Source organism: Alosa sapidissima, chromosome 2 (assembly GCF_018492685.1).
Source record: "Alosa sapidissima isolate fAloSap1 chromosome 2, fAloSap1.pri, whole genome shotgun sequence".
NCBI classification, from domain to species: Eukaryota; Metazoa; Chordata; class Actinopteri; order Clupeiformes; family Clupeidae; genus Alosa; species Alosa sapidissima.
In genome coordinates, this window is record NC_055958.1 from 15,723,572 (window position 1) to 15,735,811 (window position 12,240).

The 12,240-nt window shown below is 43.3% G+C and overlaps 1 protein-coding gene across 2 annotated transcripts in view; it reads left to right on the forward strand.

Annotated features, from left to right (window-relative positions):
• col4a2 (collagen, type IV, alpha 2) overlaps positions 1-12,240 on the forward strand; it is a 77,173-nt gene that overhangs the window by 14,079 nt on the left and 50,854 nt on the right. For both annotated transcript variants that reach the window (XM_042084651.1, XM_042084652.1), the window contains exon 4: positions 9,561-9,641. In XM_042084651.1, the coding sequence (XP_041940585.1) occupies positions 9,561-9,641 (81 nt within the window). The remainder of the gene's footprint in view (positions 1-9,560; positions 9,642-12,240) is intronic.

Consider the following 12,240-nt stretch of genomic DNA (forward strand, 5'->3'; position numbering starts at 1 on the left):
AAGGTTGCAAGACAATGTGGTAAAAACATGGAATAAAAAAAGTGTTTTTTTATTTGTTTTGTTTACTTTTTTTTTTAATTTTTATGAAAAATTGTGTGTTCCAAATAATTCATAGAGAAGAAATAATAAAGGTCCGCACACTGATTGAAGCTCCCAAACATGGATTTATTTGCACATTTATTTTTGTGCAAATAAATCCACGTTTGGGAGCTTCAATCAGTGTGCGGACTTTTATTATTTCTTCTCTGTTACTTTTTTTGGTCCAGCACCTGCACTCCTGTGATGGGCGCGCACTCCTTCGTTTCCCAAAATGATTCATACCCTTTTTAAACAATCACTGGAAACATCTTTATTTACCACCACAGCTATCAAAATGGTTCATAATACCCACCAAGTCTCTTTATGTCTCCACAATGATTGTAGACTTCACCTTTTTAGCAGCAATCTGGGTTTTGAGGCAGGAACGATTATTTGCCATCACTTTGGCCTTGTGCTCACTTTTTTGACGGATTGAGGTCCGCTCTAAAATATTGATATTGTTCTCTCTTAACCAATTCTTGCCTTGTTTGACTGTATGTTTTGGATCATTGTGTGGTTTAATGTTCAAATGCTGCCTTTTGGGGCAGCCATGGCCTACTGGTTAGGGCTTCGGCCTTTGGGCTTGCCGGTTCGACTTCACTAATTCATGGATTGGGATAAATGCAGAGACCAAATGTTCCTCACAGGATCAAAATTTATACTTACTTACTAACTTACATACTATTGGGGCAGGTCTCTCGGCACACTGCCTGATCTTTTCCTCCTGAGGTGGAGATGTTTGGAGAAGAGTGGAGAAAAATTCTTTCATCAATTATGTGGTGGTGTCGTTTACTTAATGGGCATATTTATTGAAGTAGTTTAAGAGTAATCCTAAAGTAATCAGATTACGTTACATGTTTTTGGTAATCCAACTGATTATGTTACTGATTACAAAAATTACCATGTAATTTGTAGTCAGTAATGGATTACATTTCAAAGTAATCTGACCCAACCCTGCACACGTATGCCCCAATTCAAACTCAATCACCCAGACAACACAAGCACATGCACACAGTCTAGCCCAGTGTCGTGTGTCTAGGGCTTAAGCCCTTAGCCCTTTTCTATGGCCTTCAGACTGAGCTCACATAGGGGTCTGCTAGCCCTGCAGTGCTCTGTAATGCAACCCCTCCAACAGACCTCATTCATGGGCTTGCTCTTATTGTGTCTTGTGCTTGGAGAGGATGCTGGTAGTGTCACTCCAATTGCAGTCTTTTATTCCTGATAAGGGTGGATTCTTGATTGCAATCATGGAGATGAGATCTTTGAATGAATGAATGAATGGTTCAGGAGTTGTGTTGAATCTTCAGATGTATTGAGTGGTATGTGTGTGTGTGTGTGTGTGTGTGTGTGTGTGTGTGTACATCTCTACCCACACACAATGTGCCGATGGCCAACTTGCCAGATACCAACCACACCACTCAACCTCATCTTTCTGTAGCCTTTCTTGTATCGACAAAACAAAAAAAAGCAAAGAAAGGAACATGAAGAGTGAATGCATCAACAACTGCTCTCCCCAAAAATCAGTTATCCCATTGCAGTAGACAGGACGAGGTCTGTTTCCAGGCACTGAATCAATGGTAATTGTGTTTGAAGCCATTGGATACCATGGATTACCAAGCTGTAATGCCCCCATTCTTTGGTGATTCGGGTGAGACCTTTGGGCGCGCTCAGTTTGTGGACTTGAGGCCTGCTGTGCAAATCCCAGTCACACATGCCTGGGATAGCTGCTGGCTGCCGCAGGGCACGACCCCCACCCCCACGGGCAAGAGGCCCCCAGGACAAGATTAATGACCTGTTAATGAGCTCCCAGATACTTTTACTCTCTCTCTCTCTCTCTCTCTCTCTCTCTCTCTCTCTCCTCTCCTTCCTCCTTTTTTCTATCTTCTTCTCTCTGTCTTACTTTCAGTCGTTAGGTTTCTCTCACTCCCTCTTCTTGCTTACCCTCTGTCTGTCATTGACGCACACACACACACACACACACACACACACGCACGCACGCACACACACACACGCACACACACACACACACACACACACACACACACACACACACACACACACATACTGACACATGCTGTATACTTTCTGACATTGTATATCAATGTAAAATGTTACCTATCACGCTTGTTACATAGACACAGCCACACACACACACACACACACACACACACACACACACACACACACACACACACACACACACACACACACTCATGTCAGTTCTGAAGGAGAAGGGTGGGAGTGTACTGTACTGGTATGAGGGGTCATTTTGTGAGAGGATCCAGCGCTGCTGCATTCACACCCTGTAGCAGATGGAACATGTCCGCTGCCCCTCTGGGCATGAAGAGTCAGAGTTAATGTCTTTGCTCTTCTGCCTCCCAAATCCACCCACTTATGCTCCTACTCTTCCAGATAATGATGCAGTCAGGAGGCCTCAACCTCCCACTCCTGTACTGTAGCATGTGAGTGTGTATTAACCCAGCTCAACTCCGGAGGGTATCGAGGATCGAAACATAACAGGTGGCATGGCATCCTTTCACTGTTGGCCCCAATAGCAATGTAGGTAACAGAAGGCCATGGAGAAAGGTTTAGAGGCAATCGTCTGAGGAAAGGCAATGTGGCCCGAAACGTTAAACTTGTGGTTACACGGTGATTACTGTAAACCATCTTATCAATTGGAGCTCCAGTGTGCAGACTTTTTACTCATGTTCATCTAAGTCTCTTTGAGTCCAGCACCTACTTTAACCTCTGGGGTGTACATGCCCCTTGCACAAATTAGAGGCAATCTTTAACTCAAGTTTTGAATCATTAAGGCAGACGACATTCTCTCCAGGATGTATAATCAGCTGCTTGGTGCAATAGTCAACTAGAATGGGTTAATATAAGATGCCTGGTCAAAAGCAAAGCTAAAAGGAAAACGTCCTTGTCAGCAGAAGGAGTTTATTATGGCTTGAATGGTGTTATTTTGTTGTTCATGTTTCTGGGTTCAAGGCACATACCTCCAGCTTTGAGACAAAGCTTGCCTTCATTATAAAAAACAACCATATCTGGCTCCACAAACAGCAGTGAGCCACCAGGGTCACCTTACCTCCCCTGGCGGGGGTCATCTTCCATGGTCTGAGATTGGAGTGGGATCGATCAGGGTCAGGAGGTTGGGGGCAAGCACCTAAATCCACAGACTGGTCACCACTGGCCACTGATGTGCCAGCATCACAATTCAACCCAGGCAGCCCTTTGGATTTCCCAGGAAAGATCCCATTTCCCTTTCATCCCCAAGGCCAAGGGTGCCAAAGAGCATGGTGTTGAGTTGACAAAGTGCCATATTTCTTGTGAAAATCGCCCTGCTTTCGGACACGCTGGTGTGACTGGGTGTGCCCCAGGGACATCAAACACGGTTCCCTGGTGGCGGCCGTCAGTTTAAGACCGCTGATGTGAGTGAAAGGGATCCTGGGAAAGCAGCAGGCAGTCAGGAAGAGCCGATGTTTGTGTTTGATATCACAGTTTCATGCACGTAAACTGAGCAGTGTCTAGGTTGACACTGCTGCGCACTCTGTATGAGTGATGTGCAGCAAGCCTTGTTATTTCTGTCAGATGTCTTTGAAGATTAGAAGTCAAGGATGATGATATGTGCACACAAGCCGTTTTTACCAGTGACTATTTCAGTTAAAAAGAGTCTCTTTTCATAAGAGTCTCTTTGGAAATTCTGGCTTTCAGTTGTGCTTCACTCAAGCTCTTGGCTCTGGCTTGTACTGTTTAAGCTAAATTTTCTACCAAGAATTTTCTGCCATGACAAATGGCAGAGCTGATACGGTTCTGACAGGGTCCTCTCCTGGGAGGTAACAAACTCCCAAAGCTCTGACCACCCTGCTAGAGAGCTAACGGTATCAGGAACCTTCAGATGACACATGCTCCTTCCACCCCACAATCAAATTGCATCTGTCATCTACCATTTGATAGGAAGTTTTACATCCATTTCCTCTGCCACATTCCCTCCATATACTGCAGGCAATATTTCCTCTATTGGAACTAAATGACTGCAGTGTTCTGATCTCTAGAGGACAATTCAAGGCCAGTGCCAGAAAATGTCTGGGAGTTTTTTTGAGTGGGCAGAAACTGCTTGGATTTCCCAGAAGGCCACAGCTGACCCCTCTGTGAGGGTGGTGCTCGATGCTGAGGTCAATATAAGGAGGCAGTTGGGAGGCAGTTTTGCCAGACCATGACGAGTTTACATATAAGGACCTTTAACATCCATACCGACTCATAAAAAATCATGACGCAGGTTACTCTGTCCAATGGGGGTTGCTGTAGTAACCCATTTAAGATATTTAGTCCTGTGAAAGCCCCTGGTGGATTTCTGTACCATTACTGGATTCCTAACATTTTTCCTTGTTACACCACGTTTCATGGTATACTCCAGATGTTACAATTCCATCATTACTTTCTCATGTTAATTTCTGATCAAAGACCCACTTTCCCCAGGCCATCTGCTCAATCCTGCTCTGCAGCAAAATGTGGGAACTGACCGTAAAGCAGTTAAGGGCATAATTTGTCTGTTGGACCCGATCCACTTTGGGCAGCAAGACTGCTACTCTGTGCTCCTGGCTCTCTTTGCGCCTTGGCTCCAAACATCTGTTCCAGTCCATGCTGTAGCAATCCTCAAGTAGTTCCTCCAAAATATGGGAAAGAGGGTTGTGGGAAGAGGGGGTAGTCCCCTCCACCAGGCTATGACTTGCTCCAGCAGTGTAGGGACTTTCAGGCCCTCTGAAGACAGAGCGAAGCCAGACACCTGTTGGCTTGCATCAGCTGCACAGACCAGAAAATTCAGCCACGATAGTTTTGGCTTTGCGGTAAACCACGAAATGCTTAAGTCTGACTCATGTCCCCAGTGGGCTGTGACTCACGCAAGGAGCTGACCACAGGAGCACACACTGACGTCCAACTCGCCAAGACAAGTTTATTCAGCTCATAGAAACCTCATGTATGGTCATCGTCTTTGGCAACTAAGGGAGTTGTAGCTACCCACTAACTCACAACTTATCGTCAAATGTCAGTGTACATTATGTCAACATACAGACCTCACACAACATATGTATTATAGGAAAACACGGGATATGGTGGACAGAACTGACCACCCAGTAAGATCAGCCTGGATTCAGATCTGACTGATATCAGAATAGAAGACCAGGCACATGCTTGGAGCCATCAGTGTTTCACACAGCTCATAACTTAGATTCACTTTGGTTAGAAATCAGTGTTTCACACAGCTCATAACTTACAGTAGATTCACTTTGGTTAGAAATCAGTGTTTCACACAGCTCATAACTTAGATTCACTTTGGTTAGAAATCAGTGTTTTACACAGCTCATAACTTAGATTCACTTTGGTTAGAAATCACTGAAACTGTATCATTGCATCTCCTATTCAGACACATTGGGCGGTTATAGCATTAGTTATTATCGCTCTATCTGTCATTATCTCTCTTTCTCTCTCTCTCTCTCGCTGTGTGTGTGTGTGTATGTGTGAGTGTGTGTGTGTGTGTGTGTGTATGCAAGGCTCATATACCTGAGACTCACATACCTGCATTAGGTGAAATTTGGCTTCACTTCAAATAGAAATCAGGGGTGTCATCACGACTTAAATTGCATTAAATTAACTGACATGAGATCAAGATCTAGCCTGTCATTTTCTTCATTTATTACAAATGGAGTGGTAAAGCACCTCTTAGCAGCTGATGAGATAAAGCACATTACTGTCTGCTCAAAGCTCATTTGATCCTATTCCTCATTGTGTTTAGTCTGCCATAGCAAAACACAGTCAATCACTGTTTTTTTGGTAGGGTGCCTGCGACTCGAGGCGGCTGCTTGCAGTCTCAAGTAAAGTCTGCAGATAAGGCAGAAATAATGGCTGAGCCTGTGTCAGCGCTATCAGCGCCAGTGGCTGGGTTTGAGGCCATATGAGCCGGATTTACTACACATGAAGCAGAGCGAGAGAGAGGGAGAGAGAGAGAGAGATAGCGAGGGACTGAGAGAGATAGAGTGGAGGGGGAGAGAGAGAGAGGGACTGAGAGAGAGATAGAGTGGAGGGGGAGAGAGAGAGAGGGACTGAGAGAGAGATAGAGTGGAGGGGGAGAGAGAGAGAACGGGCGCCAGTCCGTATGGGATGTAAAGGGAGTGGGCCACAGTTGACTGATCGTCTTACATGTTCGCATTCAGCGAAGACATCAATCTGGCTAACATCGCCTCCTCATAGACAGTGATCGTAAAGCCCACCAAGAAGGAAAGTATATCCAAATGACAAAAAATCTGAATGGCAAATATCCAAAACCTAAAAGAACCTTATGAGATTGTTTCAAAAATAGACAGTGTGTGTATTATTAAGTAAGTGTTTAAGTTATTATTAATATTTTTTCCTCTCAAAAAATCTTATATTTGGTCATTGACATCTAATTATTGAATGATGTCAACAACTCAAACATATCTGTAACTCATAGAGATGCTGAGATACAGACTAAATTACTGCAGCACTTTAATCATTCTTCAGTCTACATTCCTTGTGGATTATGTTACGTCTCACTCACACCTACACTCATCTAGTCTGGTGTGTGTAGATGGAGAATAATCTGGCTCTCTTTCAGTGCTAGCTGCATGGGTGCCCATACAGAAAATGATGGCAGATTTTAACTGGTGTCAAGACACATAGCTGTATTTTAATTATACCAATCTGGCCTTATATTCAAGAAAATGGATGTCAGCTATTAAAGGCATTTTTACTGATGCACTGGAAAGCAAAGTTTACTGTTTTTAAATGTTTAATGTTAACCAGTGAGTACTTCCTCTTTAGCATCTCTAAAGGCTCAAAAGGTTTCCCAGGGCCTAAATAAAACATGTCTACTGTTGTTTTACAGTGTTTATGTCTGCGCACATTTGTGTGTGTAAGTGGTGGAGTGTTGCCCCATGTTGTGCTCCATGTGTTGGCAGGGTGTACTTTACAGTCTTGAGACATTTGTTGGGGGAAATGGCTTGTGGTGATGCTGCAAGTGTTGCTAGATGGTCTCGTCTGTGCAGTTAGGCTGATGTCAGACCTCATAGTCAGACTGTTGCTCACTCTCATCAAAAGAGCTTTGTGTTGATTGTTGTGGCCAACTGCGTCCGGACCACTTTGGGTCTTGAGCAATTGAAACAGCATGCGCATCGATAGCGGTTTGCTTTTGGTCTGGGTTTCTTCTATTATTCGGTCAAGTTTCCTGAAACCCACTGCATTCAAATGTTTGAAGTTACAAAGATTCTCTCAGACTGTTTTTCTGCTGCCTGTGTTTACTGAGGACATGCCATGGTCCAGTCATGCGTTTAACAGGTTTTACAGACAAAGTGAATGAAAAGACACTCAACGTCCTGCAGAGAGGTCCTATTCACAGCGCAGTTCTTCGTTAAATTGAACCTTCAGCTTGTATTCATTCAGCTTGAGTGTTCTTTGGCTCTCTAGTGTTCTGCAAAGCAATGAAGAGGTGAAAACCCCTCTATACTCCAAATACGTCCAATGACGATGGAGATCACAGAGTTGTGTAGAACAGCACAATAACAGCAGAAAGAGCAACAAAAACATGTTGTTATTGACCAATATCTTATCCTTTCTTCCATCGGTGACCTTATGAAGCCCCATACAAATAAGTTGAGGTGATTTCTGGGAAAATCTTTGAGTCTTTGAGCTTAAGGGAACTCCCGGGACCGGGTGTAACACAATAAGGCACTTCCCACCTGAAAAGCCATCAACTATCTGTTGATTAATCAGTCTTGGCATTTAAGTTACACATTGTTGGATCTTTTGTTATTTTAGGGTTGGCATTTTGCCTGATGCTTCTCATTTTCAGCCCAGACAATACAGAGGTGTCCCACCTGGAATAGCTATTCATTATTTTTGTTCCTAATTGCTTAAACGTGCTGTGAAAATAATCCATTTTGGCCTTTTGCCTGTTTGGCTGTTTTTGTTCTACTTGTCTTCTGCAATGATTATTCCTATTGGTCGAACAATGGGGCCAGTTCTCGCGTGAGAACGTGTTTTGTGTCAGTGCCGTGTTCTCTCTCTCGATGTGTACCCCGTGTTTAGGAGGCATGTCTGGAGCAGACCCACGGAGTCACGTGTGGGGGGAAATGGAGCCACTTTGCATTCCTCCACAGAGGAAAAGGATGAGAAGACGTCTTTTTGTCTGACAGATAGGGGATCATGAAAGAATTGTGTCGCCTGCATAAAAAGACCCCTTTGTGGAGACTGCCTTTTGGGGGGTGGTGGGGGCTCAATGTGCTCTTTGTGTGCACTGAGCTGAATATCTCAAGCAAGCGAGCGTGTGAGGTGGTGGTGTGGGGGGGGGGGGTTCTTCTGTTTCTTCCACCAGCTACTTAACTGCATCTCAAGCTGGAAATCCTCCAGTTGTGCAGTCGGCGTGTTCCCTTCTGCCTGGAGACAACGTAGGGACCGTGTCGCCTGCATGGCACTGAACTGAATAAGCAGTCTCTGGAATCAGTGCGTAGGTGGGAGCTCTGGGGGCCAGCTGCGTGTCACCGACTTTCAGCCATGAGAGCCTGCAAACAGAACAAAAACAGTCCGAAAAAGTTATCCATTCACAGAGGCCTTTGGGACTGTCAGGGGTTGTATGAAATGGCTAACATATATTAGTTTATTCGCATGTTGACCTTACTTGCTGGAAACGTCATCATGACTGGACACATGCATTTCATGAGTGGGTCTGTCCAAAGGCCTTATATGGTCATGCAGGCTTTTAGGACTGCAGGCCTCTGACACCACGCATCATGCCTGCTTTTTATATCTGCTCTGTCATCTCCAACTCTGTGGAGTGTAGAGTGTTGTTCAGATCACTAGGGGTTTGTGATATACTTTGCTGAACGTTTTAAAAAAAATAAAAAGGGCACATTGACGTGCAAAAGCTGTTCTATTGTAGAGAATATAATGTGGATTTATTGTCCATTTTCAGTAGTCTAGTTACATAAAATTCAGAACACAGTAATCTCATGTCCATTTCTTAGTAAATATATTTGAATTATTTTGCACCACCATACCACCTGTCTATACTGTGTATATCACATTGCACCTTTCTGCTTTTTAGACACATTGTACTCTGCACAATGACAATTACATTGAATCTAATCTAATGTAATGGATAGTATCAATCATGTTTGTCAGTATTCTTTAATGTGTAAGATTTAAGATTTAAGGTTTATTACAGTGTAAAAGTAACCAAGTCAAATCATTTCAGAAAAAAAACATACATCTTCTGTAAAGAAGATTAATAATGACACAGATGTTCTAGCTCAATCATAATCATGAACTCAACCTGTCCTATCAGTTGAAATACTAAAATGGATGGGATGTTTAAGGAATGTTTATGGTACAAGAGAAATGTCCAGTGCAAGCCTCCTTCGTCTCACCAGTCAAAAATTAAGCTGACTCTGTCTTTCTTTTCCTCACAGGGGGGTAAGAAGTACGACGGACCATGTGGGGGAAGAGACTGCAGTGGAGGCTGCAAATGCTACCCTGAGAAAGGAGGCAGGGTGAGTCTCCTCTCCCAATCCCTTTAATCCTGTGCCCTTCATTACCTTTACCTCTTTCCATTTAGGCATTAGTGTGACCTTAAAGAGAATGTCATCACCACAGCAGCAAAAAACAATGCAGCAGACAGAACAATTCACACATCTGCACTTTTTTTTTCCATCTCACCCACACCTGTTCACTCAAGTTTCCGTGTTTTGTGTCATCTGTTAAGGAGTTCACGTTAAAGCCCCATTACTAAAGATTTGAGAGGAGGGGAGAGATATTTTTGAATGCCAGAGGCAATGTTATGAAAATAAGCCCCGAGTAGTAGACTAAACATCAGGGCCTTTTAATGAGATAAAGGTTGCCAAGGGAGGAGACAGCCTCTGTGAACCAATCAGGGACCATGGAATACCTTCATGGTTCTATCCCTCTTCAAAAGAGATTTATTGCTACGGATACCATCTGGTCTACTTCCATTGACTAGGGTGTCAAATGTTAGCTTGATGCTTCATGATATGTCACAGTTGTGCAGACCCAATTGCACTGAGAAAGACTTATTTCCTTTTCCAGTTCCTTTTGATTTGCTTGAGAAAATGAGAAAATGTTGCCCATGAAATTAGACTTTGTCTAACTTTTAGTGAAATGCACTCTGATTGAGAACAGGTGTCAGACTGAACAGCATCATCCCAACACAACAACAAACTCCTGCAACATAGATACATGGTAAGACTACCAGGGCTATTACCAAACCAGCCATGTCCAACATATCTGTAGTGTCCATGATTGCAACACAGAGAGGAAATCCCTTAAGAGGGAGTGGGAGTTGAAGAGGAAGCACATTCCTTAGGATGCCAATGGGCCTCAACGGCCTGGGACAACTTGTCAGCTGTCTTTTTGTCTTCTACTGTACCGGAAAGGGGGAAAGGGGGCCTTGATTGTCTTAAAACACGATAACCTCGAGTGCCAAGGCTATGGAGGGGCCGGAGGGGACTGGCACTTTGGCACATTTCCCTCCTCATCATTTGCTTTAAATCAACAACGAAAAGGGCAGAGGGTGAAAAACAAGTCTTCAGTCATCAGGCACCACTCCCAGTGCATGGATCTGCTTGGCACAAAGTGCTAAATGTTTGTTGATCTTAGATACATTTGGTTCAGGGTGTGCTGATAGCATAGCCTGCTACTGGGCCAAGTCAAGGTTGAAGAAATTAAGAAAAGACGATAACACTTTACTTGACGGGTGAGTTCATAACACATTCATAGCAGCTGTCATAAACTGCACATAAAGCATTCATGACTGTTTCATGAGACATGACTCAACATTCATACCAAACCTTTCATGAATGTGGAAGACAGAATGACAACAGTTTGTCAAAATAAAAGTCCAACATCGTATTTGTGTAACCTGGATACCATTAATTTAATCTCTCCAGCCTTTGTAAATGGGAGGTAAACTAGCCTACATTCAGCTGACCCGTATTTGTGTAACCTGGAATGGTTGGACATTCCCAGTAGCAAAAGATGAGAAATCATCTGCAAAGGTTACATCATAAAACAAATACATTGTATGAAACAAAAATTATTTGCTTGACCATGTTGTGTCTTTTTGGCACTGGAGTAGCCCATTGACTCAGATGTGACGTGATCAGGTAAGAGGTTAGGACCAAAAACGGCAATGCTGCTTTGCTACTTTAGACTTTTATTTTGACAAGTTCTCGTCGTTCTGTCTTCCACATGCATGAAAGGTTTGGTATGAATGTTGAGTCATGTCTCATGAAACAGTCATGAATGCTTTATGTGCAGTTTATGACAGCTGCTATGAATGTGTTATGAACTCACCCGTCAAGTAAAGTGTTACCGAAAAGACTATACATTTAAACCATTCACTTTCCATACTTTTTGATTTTTGGACCAATTTTAGCCCAGACTCAGTCTGATCCGACTAACTTTAGAATCTGGCTAAATTCCCATCCGATTTGTTGTGCAGTTAGTTAGAGCAGGATCATGACGCACAAGTAGAGGATGTTAAAATCAATGTTCCAGCTCCATTCTGATCTGACTGGATTTCTGGCATGTCAAAAATGTATGTTGGCTATCTTACATTGTAAGCAGTCTGAACATACAGTGCGACCACAGCAATCGTGACTGTGTGCTCGTCGTCGATCCTACAAGTCCTCCCAATTTGCACCACAACAGACAGATAAATTGGTTTATTAATACAAAACTCTTAGCCAAGGTGGCAGGACAGCACACCACGCTATTGATGAACCTCGCTGGGCACTAATGTTGAGAATGCTACAAAAAAAAAAAAACAATGTCACGAAATTCAGATCAATGTGGAAACCCCAGTGCATGTACAGCACAGCAACTTAACTTGCCCACAAAGGCATTCAGTAGTAACCCAGAGTCTGATGGCTTTCCTCATTAATGAATCGTGAATAGGGATGAGAAGTAAAGTGTGGATAAAGTCAAATAGACCTTGAGTGTCCTTCATATCTCCTGATCACTGCCATTGATATTCAATAGCAGTCATGACAAAAAGAGAATGGTTTAGTTGTCTACGAATGAACAACCTGTAACGACAAAGGAAACATGTAGCATTTCACTTGCCCCCCAGCA